This window comes from Trichechus manatus, unplaced genomic scaffold (assembly GCF_000243295.1).
Source record: "Trichechus manatus latirostris isolate Lorelei unplaced genomic scaffold, TriManLat1.0 scaffold00178, whole genome shotgun sequence".
NCBI lineage: Eukaryota > Metazoa > Chordata > Mammalia > Sirenia > Trichechidae > Trichechus > Trichechus manatus.
This window is the reverse complement of record NW_004444114.1, coordinates 4,063,014-4,086,430: the sequence shown is the minus strand read 5'-3', so window position 1 is coordinate 4,086,430 and position 23,417 is coordinate 4,063,014. Positions and strand designations below refer to the sequence as shown.

At 36.5% G+C, this 23,417-nt stretch overlaps 1 protein-coding gene across 2 annotated transcripts in view; it reads left to right on the top strand.

Moving 5' to 3' along the window:
- The window catches only part of GRID2 (glutamate ionotropic receptor delta type subunit 2), a 1,665,223-nt gene that overhangs the window by 1,360,057 nt on the left and 281,749 nt on the right, over window positions 1-23,417 (top strand). For both annotated transcript variants that reach the window (XM_012558631.2, XM_004387023.3), the window contains one exon: window positions 3,942-4,254. In XM_012558631.2, the coding sequence (XP_012414085.1) occupies window positions 3,942-4,254 (313 nt within the window). The remainder of the gene's footprint in view (window positions 1-3,941; window positions 4,255-23,417) is intronic.

Sequence of the window (23,417 nt, the reverse complement as noted above, 5' to 3'; positions counted from 1 at the left end):
TACTTTGTAATATTTCGATGCTTTGGATTCTGTTAAGGTTTGTTTTATGGCCTAATATGTGTTCTGTTCTAGAGAATGTTCCATGTGCGCTGCAAAAGAAAGTATATTTGGCTGCTGTTGGGTGGAGTGTTCTGTATATGTCTATGAGATAAAGTTGGTTGCTTGTGGCATTTGGATCTTCCATGTCTTTATTGAGCTTCTCTCTGGATGTTATGTCCTTCACTGAAAGGTGTGTTGAAGTCTCCTACTATTATTGTGGAGCTGCCTATCTCTCTTTTCAGTGCTGTTAGAGTTTGTTTTATGTATTTTGGAGTCCTGTCATTGAGTGTGTAAATGTTTATTATGGTTTTGTTCTCCTGGTGTTTTGATCCTTTAATAATTATATAGCGTCCTTCCTTATCCTTTGTGGTGGATTTTAAAGTCTGTTTTGTCAAAGATTAATATTGCCACTCCTGCTCTTTTTTGATTGTTGTTTGCTTGACACAGTTTTTTTCCATTCTTTGAGTTTTAGTTTGTTTGTGTCTTTAAGTCTAAGATGTGTCTCTTGTAGGCAGCATATACACAGATCGTGTTTTTTTAATCCATTCTGCCACTCTCTGTCTCTTTATCGGTGCATTTAGTCCATTTACATTCAGGGTAATTATTGATAGGTGTGAGTTTAGTGCTGTCATTTTGATGTCTTTGTGTGTGTGTGTGTTGCTGACAGTTTCTTTGTTCCACTTAATTTTCTGTGCTGAGTCATTTTTCTTTGTGTATTTTCTTTTCATCTTTTTCATTGTTGTTGATTTTGTATTTGCTGAATCTTTTATGTTTTTCTTGTTTTTTATTTTGATGTGTAGGATTGTTAGTTTCCTTTGTGGTTACCTTAATATTTCCCCCTATTTTTCTAAGTTTAAAACAATCTTTGATTTCTTTTTATTGCCTTGACCTCCTCTCTCTATGAAAGATCTGCATTTTTTAGTCCCTCTTTTTTGTTTTAATATTTTCATCTTTTACATATTGACATCTCTGTTTTCCTATTTTCAGTCTTTTAGCTTTGATTGATTTTTGTGACTTCCCTATCTGGGTTGCTATCTGGTTGCTGTGTCCTGTGTTCTAATCTTGGGTTCTTATCTGATCTTATTGATTTTCTAACTGGAGGACTCCCTTTAGTATTTCTTGTAATTTTGGTTTGGTTTTTGAAAATTCCCTAAACTTCTGTTTATCTGGAAATGCCCTAATTTCGCCATCATATTTGAAAGACAGTTTTGCTGGATATATAATTCTTGGCTGGCAATTTTTTTCCTTCAAGGCTTTGTATGTGTCACCCTATTGCCTTTTGCTTGCCTGGTTTCTGCTGAGTAGTCTGAGCTTAGTCTTACTGACTGTCCTTTGTAGATGATTTTTCTTTTATCCCTAGCCACTCTTAAAATTCTCTCTGTATCTGGTTTTGGCAAGTGTGATTATAATATGTCTTGGTGACTTTCTTTTCGGATCTACCTTGTATGGGGTTCGATGAGCATCTTGGACAGATATCTTCTCATCTTTCGTGATATCAGGGAAGTTTTCTGCCAACAAATCTTCAACAATTCTCTCTGTATCTTCTGTTATCCCCCGTTCTGGTACTCCAATCACTCGCAGGTTATACCTCTTGATAGAGTCCACATAATTCTTAGGGTTACTTCATTTTTTCAAATTATTTTTTCTGATTTTTCCTCAAATAAGTTGATGTCAAGTGCTTTATCTTCAGTCTCACTAATTCTGCTTCCATTGCCTCAGTTTTGCTCCTATGGCTTTCTATTGAGTTGTCTAATTTTGAAATTTTATTGTTAATCTTCTGGATTTCTGTGCTGTCTCTCTGTGGATTCTTGCAGCCTGTTAAATTTGCCATTATGCTCTTTGATAATCTTCTTAAGTTCCTCTGTTGCTTTGTCTGTGTGTTCCTTGGCTCATTCTGGGTTTTGCCTGATCTCCTTCCTGATCTCTTGAAGAGTTCTGTATATTCATCTTTTGTATTCTACCTCCAGTAATTCCAAGAAGTTCTTTTCCTCTGGAAAATTTCTTGATTCTTTGTTTTGGGAGCTTGCTGAAGCCATCATGGTCTGCCTCTTTATGTGATTTGATATTGACCATTGTCTCCAAGCCATCAGTAAGTTATTACATTTATTTAATTTATGTTTGCCTACTGTGTCCTAGCTTCTTGTTTTATTTTGTTTTGACATGCCCAAATAGGCTGCTCGTGTGAGCTATTTTGATTATTGGCGCCTTTGAAGCTCTAACATCTTGTCACCAGGCGGTTAGGTCTGTTACTAGGTATGTGAGCCCAGAAGTCTGTTTCCTTTTCTTGTATGAATTCAGCTCAAGTGTCCAGGTAATCAGTCACCAAGTGTGTGGTGTAGACTCTCACCTACAGTCCTAGATGGACAGGAGTGATTGGAGTACGCACAGGTATCTGGCTGCAGTAGGAGGTCATCCACTGATTAAGGCAGGGGTCTGACAGCTGCCCCTGAGTGTCGAGGAGGTAACCGTGTCCTTGTTCCCTAGAGTACTTAGGTGGGTGGGTTTTACAGCTTGACTATGGGCACCCAATGTTGTTGACTGTAAGGACTGGGAGGCACCACTTATTCTTTGCAGGTGGCTAGATGGCACGGGTAGAGCCACCAGTTCTCAGGCCCCTGATCTGGGTAGGTGAGGACCCTGCTTAATGGGCAGAGCGGTGTCAAATATCACACACCTGTCACTCCACCATATAACTGATACAGTTGAAGTTAGGCTTCAGGTATTATACCCTGTTGTATTGCGCTAATGAGGGCCAATGCTGTTGAAATGGGCCCACACAGGTCTATGCAGGTGTGAGAGGCATTCAAATTCCATTGACCCCTAGGCAAAAGCTCTGTGCCTTCCCTGAGTTCCTGGTTCAGGGGAGCTTGCGGATTATTTTTTCCTGTTTTTTGAAGTGTTCCCTCCCTAAGGCCAGGAGAATGGCTCAGGGGGTGTGACGGGTCCCACTTCCGGCCCAGGGGATTAGGCAGTCTCTGAAGCTGGCTTGGGATCCTGTGCAGAGTGGGGAGGAGATAGGTAAATGGGAGAGAGGTTCTTCCCAAATGGGGTGTTTTTTGATCCACTCAGTGGAATAGATGCTTGTAGTTGTCTTTTGCTGATTGAGCACTGCTTTTCATTGGCTCTGGAGGCCTGAGCAGACTCTTTGCTGCTCTGTCTCTCCTGACATGGAGAACGTGTCCCAAATGCCACTGCCGACCTCACCGTGCACGCCAGTGGATCCAGCCTGCAGAATGCTGATTCCTGCTGGGTCAGGTCTGGTGACTTCTCACTGCTTCTGAACGGTCTCTCCCTCCCCCTGCCACTCAGTCTGATTCCTCAACTTTGCCTTTGATGTTCAAGGCTCCTAGACTGTCATGTATAATCAATTCACTTGTTTCTTCGGGTCTTTGTTGTAAGAGGGACCACAGGAAGCATCTGACTACTCTGCCATCTTGGCCCCACCTCCCCATGTTTAGGTTTTTAAATAACCTACCTAATTATTTACATGTTAAGAACATATTGAATATCTTGGGAACATTTTTTCAGAAAGAGTTCTTTAACATAAGCTTTAGGTTTGCTACTGTGTTAATAATGTCTTTGATAAAATGACCCAGTAAAAAGAGACAATTTCCTTCAGGTGTTATCTGTGTCTGAAATATTCTTTACTGATTTCGCATGCAATGATAATATGAACAACATAATTTTTTTGACTCTGGTGGGATAAGATTTGCAGTAACAAATGCAGAATTCACACATAGCTTTTCCATAAGAAGTCTCTGCGGTGTTTTTCAGTTTATATAAAAAGACTTTAGATGTTGCCTGAGGCATCTATTTTTTTTTCCCTCAAGGCAAGTTGAAGTGCCACAGATCAAATTGTTTTTCTCACTGTTAATGTATTCCTTTCTCTTTCAATTTCTCAGAGAGCTGACATAGGGATTTCTGCGTTAACCATCACCCCAGATCGTGAAAATGTGGTGGACTTTACAACACGTTACATGGACTACTCAGTGGGTGTACTGCTTCGAAGGGCTGAAAAGACTGTGGATATGTTTGCCTGTCTTGCACCATTTGATCTCTCTCTATGGGCCTGCATTGCTGGCACAGTGCTTCTAGTGGGTCTACTGGTCTACCTCTTGAACTGGCTTAATCCTCCACGATTACAAATGGGATCAATGACTTCTACTACTCTCTACAACTCCATGTGGTTTGTGTATGGTTCCTTTGTACAGCAAGGTAAGGAAAAAAAGTACATTAAATTATTTTAAAAAGATGCAATGTTTCAAATGCCGTAGATTCATTTGCAAAGGTTCTGTTTCTGACATCAAGTAGTGTTCTAAAGGGTCCTCACAGCAATGCACACAAAAGAACATTTCCTACTCTATCCTAGTGAATTTCAGACACAGCAGGTTTCCAGCAATAGTGGCTCATTGTCTTTTGATGTAAGTTCAATTTCATCAACAAAGGCAAAAATGAATGTCAGAGTAAGGTTCACAGAAAAGCTCCAGATCAGATTTTTCTCCCCAAGTTTTGATATTCTACTTACTACTAGAGTAGATACTGTTTAATTATTTACATATGTAAGAGATGGTAGGGTTTTTTTCTTTGTTGAAAGACATTATTTCATGTATTAAAAATACATGAAAAGACTGATTAAATGTACATTTAAAAAAGAAATCTTGTTTTTTATCTTTCACTTTAATATATAATATTTATCAGCAATTTAACTTACTATTTCATTATATTCTAAAGAATGTCTTTGCTTTGTTATTCAATACCCAATCTGCCTCACTGTTTAAAATCTTTTGATTAATTCTGTGGCTCTCTAGTCTTACTGTTTCAGAATAGAGTAATATTTATTGAACTCCTTGTTTAGAATACTGTTGTCATAGAGGATGAAATAATAAAATACCTAGGGAATTGGTAGCTTCTTGCACATTTGGCACATGTATTAAACAGGAAAAATATGTGTCACAGTGAGAGCACATGACATTTTTGCCTCATTATTTATAACTTTTATTCACATTTGCTATTGGCTCTTCCATTAAATTTCATTCTTTCTCTTGTCATTTAACTTATCAAAAGATTTATCTAAACTCTTCATCTCTACGTCCTCCCTAGTTTATTCCATAACCCTCTGTAAGCATGGTTTTCCCTCTACCTTTCTGTATCAAGAGTTCTTACTAAGGTTAACTGTTATTTTATATTTGCCATGGATATTTTTGGAGCCCTGGTAGTGCAGTGGTTAAGACTTTGACTGCTAACCAAAACGTCGGCAGTTCAAATCCACCAGGCGCTCCTTGGAAACCCTATGGGGCAGTTGTAGTCTGTCTTATAGGGTCGCTATGAGTCGCAATTAACTCAGCGGCAACTGGTTTGGTTTTGGTTTTTTTGTGGCCATTTTTACTCCATTAATCAATAATTAATTCAGTAATACTTTAATCTACACTATTTATTTAAGTGAAACTCTGCTAGACGCTGAGTATACAATGGTGAGCGATAGAGTCTTTGCTGTAATGGGACTACAAGTCTAGTGAGACACAAACATATGAACAAGCATTACAATTATATGTGAAAAGGGCTGTTGTAAGGATAAACACAAATCTTTATGAGATCATAGAGATAGGGAAGCACAATATATCTTCGTGGAGCAAAGAAGGCTTTTAAAATTAGTACTATATAAACAGAGACATAATTAACTATGCAAAAGATTATTAAAAGGGGGAATGAGGAAAGAAGGCATAAATGTGTAGGATAGAATTTCAGATCAAGAAGTGAAAACAGATGTGAACATAGACTTTGAGGAGGGAAGCTGATAAAGATGAGACTAAAGATATATTTGTTATTGTCAGAAGTTTGAAATTGATCCTCAGGAAAATGATCAACTATTTAAAACTATTAAACAGGGAAAGACATGTTCAGATTTGTACTATAGAAATATGCTGGTTGTAGCATAGAGAATAAATTGAAATAGTACAATGTGGAAAGTGAGAAAATTAGAAGATTATCATAATAAATGAGTAAAGAGTTGTGGCTTGAACTAAGGTAAAGTGACAGTGGGAATTAAGAGAAGGGTATTCATGAAATGAATGAATAGAACTTGACAAATTATGTAATGATGTAGACTTGATACTGAGGGAGAAAAAGATGGTACAGGTTTGTTTCAGGTTTCTGAATTGGACAATTATGTAGATTGATGTCATCTGTTGAAATAAAACAGAAAGAGCAGGTGTGATGGGGAAGATGATAAGTTCACTTTGGTACATGTTGAGTTTGAGGTATCTGTGACATATCAGAAGGAGTGCTGGTGGTGCATTGGTTAAGCACTTTGCTGCTAACTGAAAGGTTGATAGTTCAAACCCACAAGCTGCTCTATGGGAGAAAGATGTTGCAGTCTGCTTCTGTCAAGATTTACAGCCTTGGAAACCACGTGAGGCAGTTCTACTCTGTCCTATAAAGTTGCTATGAGTTGGAATCAACTCAACAGCATTGTTTTGTTGTTGTTGTTTTAATTTACAGGTGACATATCAAGGGGAGAATTCTAATGCTAGGTTATTGGTTTGATATATTTGTCATAAGCACAGAAGAGACATCTAGGCTAAATATATATTTAGGAGACATTGATATGTAGGAGATAATTGTAGTCATGGGCATGAATAAGATGATGCAGAATAGTTATTCTCAACTGAATAATCCTCACTGAGGAACACTGGCCCAGAGAGGAGCCCTGATGGTGCAGTGGTTAAGCACCCAGCTGCTAACCCACAGGTCAGTGGTTCAAACCCACCAGCTGCTTCATGGAATAAAGATGTGGCAGTCTGCTTCCGTAAGGATTTACAGCCTCGGAAACCCTATGGGGCAGTTCTACTATGTCCTAAATGGTTGTTATGAGTTGGAAATGACTTGATGGCAATAGGTTTTTTTGGGTTTTTTTTTTTTTTTGGCCCAGAGAGGGCCTCAAACAGAGCCCTAAGAAAAGGGATGACTGAGAAGAAGTGGCAAGAAAGATGCAAGTAACATTAGAGCATGTATGGGATACATGCTAAATAAAGACAATAGATAAAGATGGAGGGTTTGATCAACTGTGTTAAACATTTCAAAGGATGCAGTGAAATTAAGGCTTGAAAAGTGTTCTTTGGATTTAGCAATAAATTTGTTTAGTAGCGTTATAGTGACTATGGCTGCATAACAAATAACTTTAAAACTTAGTGGCATAAAACAGCCATTTATTTGCTCATTGATTCTGTGGGTTAGGACGTTAGACAGCACAGTGAGGATGGTGGGGTCTCAGCTAGGAGACTCAAAGACTGGAGGCTAGAATCATCTGAAGGCTTTTTCACTTCACCCACATGTTTGATGGTTCATGCTGGCTGTAGGCCGAGGGCCTCAGTTTTTCTCCATGTGGACCTCTCCATGCGGTCTCTCTGCATGAGACAGTTTGGCCTTTCTTATAGCATAGTGGTTTATTTCTCCATAAGGAACATCTCAAGAAGAGAGGGCAGAGTCAATAAAACACAAGAATTTTGTGTCCCAGGTTTGAGATCACAAACTTGTGTGATGGAGTGAGTTCCTCTTGCAGGGAACACACTGGATGTGCCCATCCCATGGGTTTGTTATGAGAATTCAAATCGTTAAAAATTGTCAAGTTCTTAGATATAGTAAGTGTTACAGAAGTGTCACAGAAGTGTCTATTAAGTAAATAAAATATAAAACCAAATTAGACTCAGCTGCAGATAGATAGGCACATACAACAAAAGCATAACAAGGCATGTGATTTTAGATTACGGAGGCAATAATGGCTGATCCTTAGGTATAGGGATCAGTGCAAAAATAGAAGAACCAATGATGAGAATGTAATAGTGGAAAGTAGTGAAGTAGTAGTAGGAGGCAGTAGTAGTGATCCTGATGAGGTTACAGAACAAAAACAGTGAAAACATCAGAGTGAGAGAGTTTGAAGAATATATTTATTAAATGGGACAGATGAACTTAAAATTTCTGAGGTAGAATAGTGTAAAACGAGTTACAGGTGTATAAATGTGGATTCATGAAATTGAGAGTTGGTGAAAAACTTTAAAGCTGATCAAGGAACTGAGAGCCTGGGAGTTAGATGAAATAGCTGTAATATTGCCAGCTTGGACTAGAGAGGAAGAAAATGAGCCATGTGCCAAAATTGTCAATAAACGAAGGTGTTGATGGATATGAACCTTGACTGAAAATAGAAGGTGATATAGCTAGAAGAAATTAACCTCTGTTTCTATCTCACTTCTGCCAATTATATTCCTTTTTTTTTCTTCTGTATGTGGTTGCAGCAACCACTAATACACAGATGGCTTCCAAATCTACTTCATCCAACCCTGAATTTCAGATTTATATGTCTGACTACTCGCTGGACCACTCTGTATGTATCAGAGACACCACAAGTTCCAACATGTTGAAAATTGAATTTATTTTACACTTTAAACCTTCTTAATCTCTCCCATTCTCTAGCCCAGCTGATGCATCAACAACCACCCAGTCACACATATTAGAAATCTTGACAACATTTTTTATTTCTTCCTTTTCCTCATCCCCTGTTTCCAGTCATAATCAAGTCCTGCCAGTTTTACCTCCTAGATATTTCTAGAAGTGAAACTCTCTTCTTACTGTTACCAACATTGGGCCTACCTCATTTCTCACTTGAACTATAGAAAGCTCAGAACAGGTCTCCCTTTTCCCAATTTTGTGGCCTGCAAATAGACCCTCCTCTTACATGCGTATATACCCAAGTTATCACTCTCATGAGAGATGTCTACGTAATTCCCATTCTTTAAATATCTCCGTGGCTTCCCAACACAACAGTTTTAAGTCTGAGTCTTCAAAGCATGAACAATATTCCACCACGTGGCTCTTGTCTAATTCTCTTGATTCTCATCTCTTTCCACTCTTTGTTGTTGCTATGTGCCATCCAGTAGGTTCCGACTCATAGCGACCCTGTGTACAATAGGACAAAACACTGCCCGGTCCTGAGCCATCCTCACAATTGTCGTTACGTTTGAGCCCATTATTGCAGCCACTGTGTCAATCCATCTCGTTGATGGTCTTCCTCTTTTTCTACTCCTTGCCTCATATATAATTGCCAGTCACACCAAACTGGTTTTGATTCCTTGGACACAAGATTAGACTGTTTCTTACCTCTCTGCCTTTATTTCTGCTCTTTCCAATTTCTGAAATACTTTTATTTCCTAACTTACGCATTCTCCGCACCATCCTCTGCATAAATTCCTATAAATCCACTAATTCTTGCTTTGATCTCACTTCTTTCAGGAAATATTGCTGAGATTGGAAATAATCTTCTATGCTTTTTAAGATGTGTGTACCATAGTATTTACCAGGTTATTGTTGTTGTTGTGTCTGTTGAGTTGATTCTGACTCTTAGCCATCCTACAGGACAGAGTAGAACTGCCCCATAGGGTTTCCTAGGCTGTAATTTTTATAGGAGTAGATTGCCAGGTCTTTTCTCTCAAAGAGCAGCTGGTAGGTTAGAATCACCGACCTTACAGTTAGCAGCCAAGTGCTTAACCATTGCACCACCAGGGCTCCTTTGTACTTACCATACTATAGTGTAATTTCTTTTTATTTTTTTCATTTGTTTCTACCATTAGACTTTTGAGTTCTCTGAACCCAAGACCGTGCTGTATTCATCTTTATAATCCCTTTGTCTATAGTTCAGTGTCTTGCACATAGAAGATGTTTGATAAATGTATGTTGACCAACTGAATGAATTACAAATGATAAATATTTAACTAAATCAAATTTATAAAATTAACTGCAGTATGATGTTCATTAGATTAAAACTGAAAATGAAAGCATCACCAAAACTATTCCCAGTGTCGTGAAGCTCAGTAACTCAAACAGGAGTTTATTTGGAATGTCCCTATTGAGTGTTATTTTTTAAGTAGCAAAGATGAGAAAGTTACAAATAAGATCTCCTATTTGTTGAAACCTTATCTTTGAAGATGTTGACATGTTTATGGAGTGGCTTTCTGATTTCTGCCTTCAGGTGGCCAAATTTCAATAAGTTTTAGAGCACACCCACAAGAAAAACATTAATAAAATTACCCATATGGTTAACATGCTATTCTAGTTCTTTAAACATGCAGCAGATACCAAAGTTATAAATATTTTAAGCACCTTTCTATCCCAACTGTGCCCTTAAATGGTTGCACAGCTTGATTGTACATTTATTGAAATTCATAATGATGGATAATGCTGAATTGTATATGATTAAGTGCTTCATTTTTGAAATGCTGCTATTCTTCCACTTGCTAACAATGAAAAGGTGAATTCATTACAGGATGCTGAGAATCTTTATGCTCTAATTAAAAATAAATTAAGAAAAGGCCCATAAACTCAGTGAAAAATTGAATTAATCAATGACAGTGTCCATGAACAGACAATGGAGTTGGAATTAGCAATAATTTCCAATAAAAATACAGTCTTTTAAGAAGACATACAGCTATTATTTCAGAATTACAGTCTTTATTGAGCCACTACTGCAGATTGAATAGGGATAAAGAGGCACTTCATGTGTTCTCTGATAGATTTTTGAAAAAGAGTTCAGGGACAGCTAAAAGCAGAAAATGTTAAATATATGTGAGTTGTTTACTAATCGTGATTTTTAAAAAAAAATCTGTGACTTCAAAGCATTCTGGAAAAAAACAGCCCAGGGAATCCAAGTGTGCAAAAGCAGTATGGTCCATTATAGTGCTAAACTCAGTATATCTGTTTGACTGGAACATTAGAGCTTGTGAAATAGATTGTTAAAGGCACGAATGAGAGACCAATTTTGTACGAGTTTTGTTGTTTAAAACTCCCATGTCCTCCCTCATCTCCATGTCTAAGTACATCTCTTGCAGTCGACATACTTTACAAAAATTGATGTTTGATTTTGGAAGATCCTTTGTCTTTAGTTTATTGGCAGTGACTCTTTTGATACCAGTTGGGCTATGGAGGATGCCTATGACTTGTTCATGTTGTATGTGATTTATTTGCTGTTTACCTGCAAAGGGCAATCTCAGAGTTATCCTTGGACATTTTTCTTTGATTCTATGAAGTATAAATATTTACAATTATGAAAAGTGTTTGAAGAGGTCAAATATACGTTCATTTAGCAGCATGCATTTCTTAGTACCTGATATGTTTCTGGAAAAGGAGATAAAGGAGAGCAAAAAATGGCTACATTAAACGATTTAATAAATATTTCTTGGTATAGTATGTGCCATGCCTGGCCTAAAGGTTTCTAATATGGTGATAAATAAAAAACACACAGCCCTTAAGGAGGGTTCAGTATCATTTAAATGAGCCATAACCAAATTGTGACCAAAATAAACCACTTCGATGAGAGGAGCAGACAGACTTACTGGCAAGAGTAAAGAAAGAAAATTCCTTTGGTAGCTTTTTTAAAGATCAAATAGCTCCACAGATGCTACTGATGAATAGAAAGAGGGCCTTTAGGAGTGATAGAAATACTGAAGTTAACATAATAGCTGCTGCCCAAGAGTTAACATGAGAGGCAACCCACTGGCTTTGAGATCCCAGGACAATTTTTAGAAGAAAATAAAAGAGTTCCTCCCACTGCCAGATGGATTGCACTGTTATAAAGAATCTCAACTTTCTCATTTTCACAAAAAGAGTCAGACATTCTTCTCTACTGAATTAGGCAGCAGAGGAGATTGTTGCTCAAAGAGCATCTCTTTAAGACTTTATCTAGAAAAATAACTTAAAAAAATCCATTTTAATAGTGTAGATAACAAATATATAAAGTTTACCAATGATCTAGTCACAAAGCCCCAAAGGATTCAAGCCTTGGAATGCCGGAGCTAAAACCATTCCTTTGTAACATTATCTGATATTTCACATTCGATTTGAATATAACAAAAATGACATTGGCTAGCTCTGTTGTTTACTGACCTTAATGAACACAGGGAAGATGAGAGTAATTCCTAGTGACAGGTTAACTGGGCTATGGAGACAAGTTTCTTTCTACATTCTGTTCTTAAAGGTATTAACTCAAAAAGTCTCTCTGTAATTTTTATTGAGGCTAGAACAACATCTCTGTTGTCGTTAATTATGATTGACAGTCTTTAAGTAAGGGAGCGCCAAGCACTCTGAGTGCTGTCACATCCACTTGTGAATTTCTCCATGCTGATTTAAAACATGACAAGGAGCTCATTTTCTTTCTTTTTATCACCAAAATTCTCTACTACTGAAGGAAAAAAAAAATTGAACTTCCATGTTGGACACTGTTCAAGCTCTACCCCTACGGGTGTAGTAATTGAGCAATTTGGGTGACTAGAAAAAAAAAGACATAGTGCTAAAATGTGACTACATTGGTTTACATTCTCAATGAACTGAAATGAGCTCTTAGGCAATTATCCCATGCACAATATGCATGCAATATGCTCCTGAATTCATTTATTTTCATACCAATTCTTGATGGTTTGAGTCAGAAAGTCTTTTCTCATGCTGACCTTTTCAAATTTTAAAAAGTTAAAAGTAATCAAAGAACATGAGACACAAATCAGATTTCTTCCCAGAAAACAATGATGGTATAAACAGCATTCTATTGACTCCTTTTAAACTAAAAAAAAAAAATGAAGGGCAAATTTAAGATAATCCGAGTTTTTATTCTTCCCCATATGCTATAAGAAAATATATTGTAAAAAAAAAATATAAATCTAAATGATAGAAAAATCAGCGTATAATTCCTTTAAAATAGCATTGTCTAATGGCTAGTGATCATGAGCATTTCCTCATGTGTCTGTTAGCCGCTTGAATATCTTCCTTGGTGAAGTGTCTGTTCATTTCCTTTGCCCATTTTTTTAATTGGATTGTTTGTCTTTTTTGTTGTAGAGGTGTTGGATTTTCCTATAGATTTAAGAGATTAGACCTTTGTCAGATTTGTCATAGACAAAATTTTTTTTTTCCCAGTCTGTACGTTCCCTTTTTACTCTTTTGGTGAAGTCTTTTGATGAGCATAAGTGTTTAATTTTTAGAAGATCCCAGTTATCTATCTTATCTTCTGGAGTTTGTGTGTTGTTAGTTATGGTTTGTATTCTGTTAATGCCATGTCTTAGGGCCTCTAGTGTTGATCCTATTTTTTCTTCTATGATCTTTATACTTTTTAGTTTTCTGTTTAGGTCTTTGATCCATTTTGAATTAGCTTTTGTGTATGGTGTGAGGTATGGGCCCTGTTTCATTTTTCTTGCAGATGGACATCCACTTTTGCCAGCAAAATTTGTTAAAAAGACTGTCTTTTCCTTATCTGATGGACTTTGGGCCCTTGTTGAAGATCAGGTGACCATAGGTGGATGGATTTACATCTGAGTTCTCAATTCTGTTCCATTGGTCAATGTGAAATGCAAGTCAAAACCACAATGAGATACCATCTCACCCAACATTACTGGTACGAATAAAAAAAAAAAAAAACCAGAAAATATCAGAGGTTGGAAAGACTGTGGGGAGATTGGAACTCTTATGCATTGCTGGTGGGAATGCAGAATGGTACAACCGTTCTGGAAAACAATATGATGCTTCCTTAGAAAGCTAGAAATAGAAATACCATATGATTCAGCAATCCCACTCCTAGGAATATATCCTAGAGAAAGAAGAGCTGTCAAACAAATAGACATATGCACACCCATGTTCACTGCAGCATTGTTCACAATAGCAAAAAGATGGAAAAAACCTACATGCCCACCAACAGATGCATGGATAAAGAAACTATGGTTACATACACACAGTGGAGTATTATGCAACAATAAAGAACAATGATGAATCTGCAAAGCATCTCACAACATGGATGAATCTAGAGGACATTATGCAGAGTGAAATAAGTCAATCACAAAAGGACAAATATTGTATGAGACCACTACTATAAAAACTCATGAAAAGGTTTACACACAAAAAGAAACACTCTTTGATGATTATGAGGGAGGGAAAGGGTGGGGGTAGAAAAACACTAAATAGACAATAGATAAGTGGTAACTTTGGTGACGGGTACGACAATACACAATACTGGGAAGCCAGCACAGCTTGTCCAAGACAAGGTCATGGAAGCTCCATAGACACATCTAAATTCCCTGAAGGACCAAATTACTGGGCCGAGGGCTGTAGGACCATGGTCTTGGGGATCATCTAGCTCAATTGGCATAACATAGTTTATAAAGAAAATGTTCTACATACTACATTGATGAGTAGTGTCTGGGATTTGAAAGCTTGTGAGTGGCCATCTAAAATACTCCACTGGTCTCACCCCTTTGGGAGGAAGGGAAAATGAAGAAAACCAAAGACACAAGGGAAAGATTAGTCCAAAGGACCAATGAACCGCAGCTACCACAGCCTCCACCAGACTGAGTCCAGCACAACTAGATGGTGCCCACCTACCACCACTAACTGCTCTAACAGGGATCACAATAGAGGGTCCTGGAGAAAGCTGGAGAAAAATGTAGAACAAAATTCTAACTCATGAAAAAGACCAGACTTACTGGCCTAACAGAGACTGGAGAAACCCCGAGAGTATGGCCTCTAGACACCCTTTTAGCTCAGTAATGAGGTCACTTCTGAGGTTCACCCTTCAGCCGAAGATGAGACAGGCCCATAAAACAAAACGAGACTAAAGGGGCACACCAGCCCAGGGGCAAGGACTAGAAGGCAGGAGGGGACAGGAAAGCTGGTGTTTGGGAACACAAGGTCAAGAAGGGGGAGTGTTGACATGTCATGGGGTTGGTAACCAATGTCATAAAACAATATGTGTACTAATTGTTTAATTAGAAGCTAGTTTGTTCTGTAAACCTTCATCTAAAGTACAATAATACTTTTTAAAAATAGCATTATCTGCAATCTGAGTAGTACTCAGTGGTTTTATAATACCTTATCACAATTCCCCACAGCTTAAGTAATAAGAATAGGAACAGACATCACAGAAGATAAATTTATTCTAAAGGTGATTTAGTATCAATCTAAGTTAAATTGAATATGATCAGCATATTCAATCTGTATGCTGAGCAAATAATCCCATAAACTGGACTATATGAAAAAGAACTGCAGCATTAGGATTGGAAGAAGACTTATTAACAACCTTCAGCATGCAGATAACACAAACTTACCTGCTGAAAGTGAAGAGGACTTGAAGCACTTACTGATGAAGATCAAAGACTACACAGCCTTCAGTATGGATTACACTTTAACATAAAAAAAGCAAAAATCCTCACAACTGGCCTAATAAACATCATCATGATAAACGGCGAAAATATTGAAGTTGTCAAGGATTTCATTTTACTTAGATCCACAATCAGCACCCATGGAAGCAGCAATACAGAAATCAAACAACATATTGCATGGGGCAAATCTGCTGCAAAATACCTCTTCAAAGTGTTAAAAAGCAAAGATGTCACTTTGAGGACTAAGGTTCGCCTGACCCAATCCATGGTGTTTTCAGTCGCCTCATATGCATGCAAAAGCTAGACAATGAATAAGGAAAACCAAAGAAGAATTGATGCCTTTGGATTATGATTTTGACAAAGAATATTGAATATCCCATGGACTGCCACAAGAACGAACAAATCTGTCTTGGAAGAAGCCAGAATGCTCCTTAGAAGCGAGAATGGCGAAACTTCTTTCATGTACTTTGGACATGTTATCAGGAGGGACCAGTCCCTGGAGAAGGACATCATGATTGATAAAGTAGAGAGTCAGTGAAAAAGAGGAAGACCCTCGATGAGATGGATTGACACAGTGGCTGCAACAATGGGCTCAAACATAGCAACGATCATCAGGATGGCACAGGAACAGGCAGTGTTTCATTCTGTAGTACACAAGGTTGCTATGAGTGGCAAATGACTTGATGGCACCTAACAACAACAACAACAATTTAAAATATTGGGCTAAAGGGACTACAGGTGGTAGAGAACATCAGATTAGAATATAAATTTGGAAATTCAATTTCTTTTTCACATGCCAAAACTTGAATCCATTTTTCTTTTTCACTTATAATCAAAAAAACCCAAACCTGTTGCCGTGGAGTCGATTCTGACTCATATCCACCCTATAGGACAGAGAAGAACTGCCCCATAGGGTTTCCAAGGAGCGGCTGGTGGATTCGAACTGCCAACATTTTGGTTAGCAGCCAAGCTCTTAACCAGGGCTCCTATATGAATATGAAATTAGAGGTTTAGTAACTGATGAGTATATTTCTAAAAGTATGGGAAACTGAATGCAGGCTTCAAAAACAAAATAAAATTTGTTATAAAAATTAAGATTCTTGGCATTTAACCTAACTCTGAGATGCATCCTTGTAAACTAACTATACTGCATATAATGTCGAATTTAGAATTTCCACCTGTAATCTATAAAAACTAATGTGTAAAAAGTCCTTGTGATACTTTTGCTAAATACCCTTGAAGATGGCATATTATTTACTGAATTTTTCACAATTATAAAGCATAGAAATTCCAATTCATAACATAAGGTGTGAATTCATATCATATGTCTTATCATAGATAGATCTTCATGTCCCTTATTAGAATACTATATTTTCTGGATGGCAATTGTTCTTTTTGTGTAAGATCAGTGCATGACCCATATTCCCACACTGTGGACACGCAAAATGGTTCTTTGATTTGTGGCTGTACCCAGAATTTATAGAATCTCTTTGTATTTACAACTCTGTCTCTTTTAGACTCTAAATTAACAATCCATTTGGGACTGCTACACAGTTTGTTCTATCTGCTTCAGTTGTTTTCTAGCAGTTAATGTTTATATCCGTTGTTTAAGCTCTACTTCAGCATGTCCTAAAAGTATTTCTTCTGCCCTTGCTATTTTAAATTCTTCATTCCTTGGGAAACATCTGCTTCGATATTAAATAAGAACTATTTATCTAGTCACAAGGGTGTCTGTGTGTCTAGATAAGCATGGTACCTATCTTCGTGGAGCTTATGATGTACACGAATCATAATTCTCATGCTGAGGAAAATACATGACACAATGGGCACGGCATTTATAGATATGCTGCTACTTGGCACATTTCAGCTGGATGAAATATGTACCATTATGACTTATCAAAAGTAGTTGAGCACCTAATTGTTTTCACCACCCAAGGACCCACATGTAAATATAACCTATGATAATACTATACTGAAATCTTTATTTCATTGAAAGAATACCTTTATACTGAAGAGAATTGCTGAAGTATGGTTTTATTGTTAACATAAATGTAAAACATATAGTAAATACCTATCGCATACAATATATTGCATAGAAAAGTTTGAAAAAATATAGTTTAAGTGTCTTCTTTCATTATTTTATACTTGCAGCACAGTAATATAGCAGACTAGATGTTAATTTTATGATGAAAAATTTTTCCATAACCAGGAAATTTGTGACTTTGATCTGAGAAAGTAAAAGCATGTGATAGTATTCTGAGCTAAATTTGAGACCAAGAATAAGCCATGTCAATATTCAAAAGATGGGTTCTGAATTAAAACCATCTTGGATATTATTTAATTAACGTTAATGATCTAAAAATAAATTCTATTATTATAATTATTGAAAAGAAAAAACATTTAAAAGTCTTTCTGAAAATTATCGTAATAGTTTTTGCTGAGAATAATTACCATGCTCCTAAATCAGTAATCAGTGTTGCCTTAAATACAGTTTTTTGATAAGTATGTATTTTAAATAGTGGTGATTCTAATTTTGTTGGCTTTAAATTATAAAATAGTATGACTTATCTGTATAATTATCTGCAAAGCCATGAAAAATTGTTGATAGCATCTTATTTTAACTTAGATCCTTTTTAATGTCATGATGGTTTCTCCTTTCAAAATATAAAAACAGTTTTGCTACATCAGCAGAGACTGTCTGTATGCATCTCATTTCTTTGCTATAGTACTATTCAATGGGTTAAGGCCACTTAGTCTTCAGTCCTTTGTTTTACATCACCTCTCAAGGAGTGCTATAAGCCTCTAGAAATGCATTGCCAGGAATGTGGCACTGCTTAATAAATCTCTCCATCTTATTTACCTTGCTCTTGACATATATCTAGTAGCAGGAACCATTATCCTGTGACAATGTTAAGTTCCACTGACATTTTCTCTTGATTAACTCCACCATTGACTACAAATTTTATATTGAGAAGAAACTTCCTTTGTGTAATGCTTTCTGAACGAAGGAAGTGTTAAATTTGTCACACGTTCATTGTTGTAACAGATTTTGAAATGTGAAATGTCTTTGTTACCTTTCCAGAAAACCAGTTTATTCCTGTGAGAAAACAACCAAAATTTGTATTTATAGAATCATATTGCATCATCATTCTTTCTAGATTAGTTAAACATCATAGTGAATATACGAAAGTTCAATAATAGATGTCAAAATTCCTCTGTGATACATTTCCCTTCAGTCAATTGAATGAATTTTATGTACGTTTTCATAAATAGAGAGAGATGTTTTCAAATGTAAACATGTTTTATGAGAGCCAAGTGTTTTGGGTCCACATTAAAGGTGATTCATTCATTCAGCATTTTCTGAATGTCTTCTATGTGCCAGGCACCTTTAAAGCTCTTGGGGAACAAAACAGACAGGCATTCATGCTTCATGGAGCTTACTAGTGGAGGGAAAACAGTTAACAGCCAATGTTGTTGTTGTTAGGTGCCATCAAGTTGGTTCTGACTCATAGCGACCCTATGTACAACAGAACAAAACGCTGCCCAGTCCTGTGCCATCCTCACAATGGTTGCTATGTTTGAACCCATTGTTGCAGCCAGTGTAATAATCCATTTCATTGACAGTCCTTCTCTTTTTCACTGGCCCTCTACTTTGCCAAGCATAATGTCCTTTTCCAGGGACTGGTCCCTCTGGATAACATGTCCAAAGTATGTGTGAGAAGTCTCGCCATCCTTGCTTCTAAGGAGCATTCCAGCTTCTTCCAAGACAGATTTATTCATTCTTCTGGCAGTCCATGGGATATTCCATATTCTTCGCCAACACCATAATCCAAATGCAGCAATTCTTCTTTGGTCTTCCTTATTCATTGTCCAGCTTTCGCCTGCATATTAAGTGACTGAAAATACCATGGCTTGGGTCAGGTGCATCTTAGTCCTCAAAGTGACATCTTTGCTTTTTAACACTTTAAAGAGGTCTTTTGCAGACGATTACCCATTGCAGTGCATCCTTTTATTTACTCCTGCTTCCATGGGTGTTGATTGTGTGTCAAGGTTCTATCCTTTTCACCATACTTATTCAATATGTATGCTGAGCAAATAATCCGAGAAAGTGGACTATATGAAGAAGAACATGGCATCAGGATGGGAGGAAGACTCATTAACAACCTGTGATATGCAGATAACACAAACTTACCTGCTGAAAGTGAAGAGGACTTGAAGCACTTACTGATGAAGATCAAAGACTACAGCCTTCAGTATGGATTACACCTTCACATAAAGAAAGCAAAAATCCTCACAACTGGACCAATAAGCAACCTCATGATAAATGCAGAAAATACTGAAGTTGGCATTTTTAACAAACAATAGGCGTGATAAATAAGTTATATGGCTTGGTAGAATTCAAATACTACAGAAGAAAATAGTGCAGATGAGGGGATTTGGAAGTATGTGTGGAAGGGTTGCAATTTTCATGAGCTCATTGGAGTAAGCCTGCTTGACATTTTGATATTGGAGCAAAAACTTGAAAAATATGAAGGAGTATGCTATACGGATATCTGGAGGGAGGGTAATCAGGAAAATAGAAATGCAAATGCAAAGGTCCTGCTCAAAGAGGCTCAAAGAAGCTTAGTAGAGGTCCATGAGTTCAGACAAGATTGGGCTTTGCAGACTTGGCTTGTACTTTGAGAGAAATGGAAGGCCATTGGAATGTTTTGAGTAGAGAAGTGGCTGGGCAAAAATTTAGACAAATATAAATAATTGCTATAGAGGTCATTAATAAGCAAACCTTTCTATATTTGTTCTGTTTTCATAGCCCCTAGTATAATTGGGGATTTTAATTTGTTTCAAAAAATTTTGTAGAATTTTATCTAAATGAGTCATGATCATATTTTGTAGATATTAGAATGTATATCAGTTTAGGTAGATATATGTGTGGCACAGTGGTTAAGAGTTTGGCTGCTAACCAAAAGGTCAGCAGTTCAAATCCACCAGGCACTCCTTGGAAACCCTATGGGGCAGTTCTACTCTGTCCTATAAGGTCACTATGAGTTGGAATCGATTCAACGGCAACAGGTTTATGTTGGTTATGGGCCATGATGGCACAGTGGTGAAGAGCTACAGCTGCTAACCAAAAGGTTTAAATCCACCAGCTGCTCCTTGGAAGCCCTAAGGAGCAGTTCTGCTCTGTCCTGTAGGATCGCTGTGAGCCGGACTGTGCTCAACGGCAGTGGGCTTGATTTGGTTTTGGTATGTTGGTTATAAAATACATTCATCCATTGTTCAATGTCTTTAAAAATCTTAAACTTAAGATCCAGTCACACTGTTTTGTACTTTGTAGATCAGGTAAATATAGTCTTCCACTTCAGACAAAGTATTAACAGTAAAATCAGGAGGTATACATTATCCCCACCTCTGTTTTTGGTGACAGCATCTGAAGAAGCCCATTTGCTTCTTCTAAGTGATCTCTTCCAGTGCTTTTGGTGGAGAAGGAGCAGAGAAGAGTGAAAGTACTTGCACTTTTAAGTTTATTTCTTCCTTCTTAATCAACCACCTAATTCTTTCCCTAAAATGATAAAAGTTATTCTAAAAAAAAAAATATTTTAGTTCTTTACTTGAGCTACATGTATTTTAGATGGAATTGTGTTTCTGTATCAAACCAGTCGACTAATCATGCCTTTCTTTTGGTGTTGTTTTAAACAATTCCTTTCTTCCTAAATCATCAGGAATAAACTTCTCTATGGAGGATTTCTTCCTGTAAATTAATTGAATTCTGGATCTTTCTTGTCATTTTTATTTATTTGCACATTATACATACTATCTCTTCATCCAAAATAATTTTTAAATCAGCTTACATTTATATTAGCACTACATCTTTTTACTTCTCTCAAGAAAAAAGTCAATAACCTTCTAGCCCCAATTTTCCTTGTCTAGTCCTGTTTTTTCCATTTAAAAAATTTCTTGATTTTTAAATCCGCAGTCGTTTGGTCACAAAAAGCCATCTGGAATATAAGATTAGAGGCTAGCTTCATTCACAGTAGGAATCTGCAAACTCAGCATTATCCACCAGAAAACCTTCCTTTTAAAAAATGATGTGCGGTACATTCATTGTGGGCTGTACTTAATCTCTAAGCTGTAAGAAACACAAGGTCAGGTCTTCTGGTATACCAGGAAACAGCACAGCTGGTCCCCCTGTGTTTGTTGCAAGTAGTTGTACAGATTAGTGACACTTTCAGAAAAACTAAAAATTGTAAAGTGAGTCTTTAATATTCAGTCTTCTAAATACAGGAAAGGTTTAGGTTAAAGAGTAAAAATTAAAATGTTCACCCTGATGTTTATTGATGTTTAATTTTTTTCTTCTGAGATAGTACTGACCCAGTTGACATTCTGCAAATGCTGAGTTGAATTAGGTTAAGCAAGTTGAAAATTATATTTGATGATCTGAATGATTCATAAAATAGGATAAGCTTTACAGCCTTAGTAGCACAAACACGTTTTTTATAATAATGTGAGATTTTAAAACTGACCACACACAATGTCCAGGATGAACACTTTAAAGTTGAATGAGTAACTTTTGTGCTACTAAATTACATAGAATACACATCTAACCGATGAACCAAAGTAGAGTAATTTGGCTGAGGAAACATCATTCCTGCACTAAAAGGCCATTTAACATTCATTTACACCCGGGAAACTTAGAAAATGAACAGTAATTGCAGAGGTCAAACTTGAAAGCTGCCCGTGCTTACTTGTTTCACTCCAAGACTTGACCATAATGCAATTTAAACCTCAAATCTGTGACTATATGAGACTGTCATTCAATTTAGATAGCTTATCAACTGAAAAAATTGTAAATACTGGCATACGCACACATTCAAAGTGTAAATAATTCTATATGCAAAACAAATACTATCATAAGTGTTATGAGCTTATCAATTAACATTATATACATATATATAACATATTTATAGATTATCTCTATATCTATATATACTGCTTCTAAATTTCTGTTTTAGGTAAATACCTTCTCCTGATTTATGATTGCTGTTTAATATACTCCATAATACTAGTTGATGAAATTGGAAACAAATATTGTGTGATACACAGGTGCTAGAAAGGAACCAAAAGTGTATGATTTTCAAAAACAGAAATGTAAAAGCTATATTCTTTAAAGATTTTTGCTTGTAAAATTGCAACTTCTTTAATTTTTTTTCCTTTATAAAATTGTAAAATGTAGCTTGATCTTTAAAATAACGCTAAAACAAAGCAGCATACATAATGTTTGCTAGTTGTGTATTTTCTGTGTCTGATTTATTTTACAAGTCTTTTAACAATATAATTAAAAATATTTGAAATCATGGAATTTAGAAGATGTGAAGGAATGCGAAAAGTGTAATGTAATATAGTATTCCCTTTTCTTAAAACACAGGCTTAATTTTAAAAGGAATATCTAGCATTACTAAAATAAAATGAAATAAGCTTCACAGATAAAGCTTTAAATGTTATTAAAACTTTTTTCTTCCTTTCTTTTGCTTCTGTGCAGATGTTATTTTGATAATCCCTCTGGAAGCCAGTGTGGTTGTGCTGCTTCTTATAGACAGATTGTGTAAAAAAACAAACAAAAAAAATGACCTCTAACTTTCATGCTATCTCTTCATGAGATAAAAGTGCTGCAATGTGTAACCCAACTTCTAGTTCGTTTTCCCATTTTTAATTCATTGTTGACTGAATTAGAAAAAACCAAGTGACAGTAGGAATCCTCTAGTATGTCCGAGAGGTGTGAAGATTCAAAGGAAGCTTACAGGGTTCCTCCCAACTGATCTTTAGTGCTTTGATCTAATACTTTTGATCTTCAATTTGCTGTGGTATTGCTTATCAGGATGCTTTAGCTGGAAAATTCCCTTTAACACAGAAAAATATTGAAATTTAAAGTTGAGACAATTCTCAGGATTAGATTTTTTTTTCAAGTTTAAGAAGTACTTATTCATCACTGTATGTACTGTCATTTCTTCTCCCAAATTTAAAATTTGATTTATGCTGCTTACAGATAGAGTTTTATCAGTAAATGATCTGTCAGAGTATAGCTTTTAACCACATTGAAAGATTTGTGTGTGTTAGACTTTGTACTTGTAAATTTAAAAAGTATTAAATACCATGGAATATATGGCTCCTTATTAAAAACAACAGCAACAAGAGAATTTTATC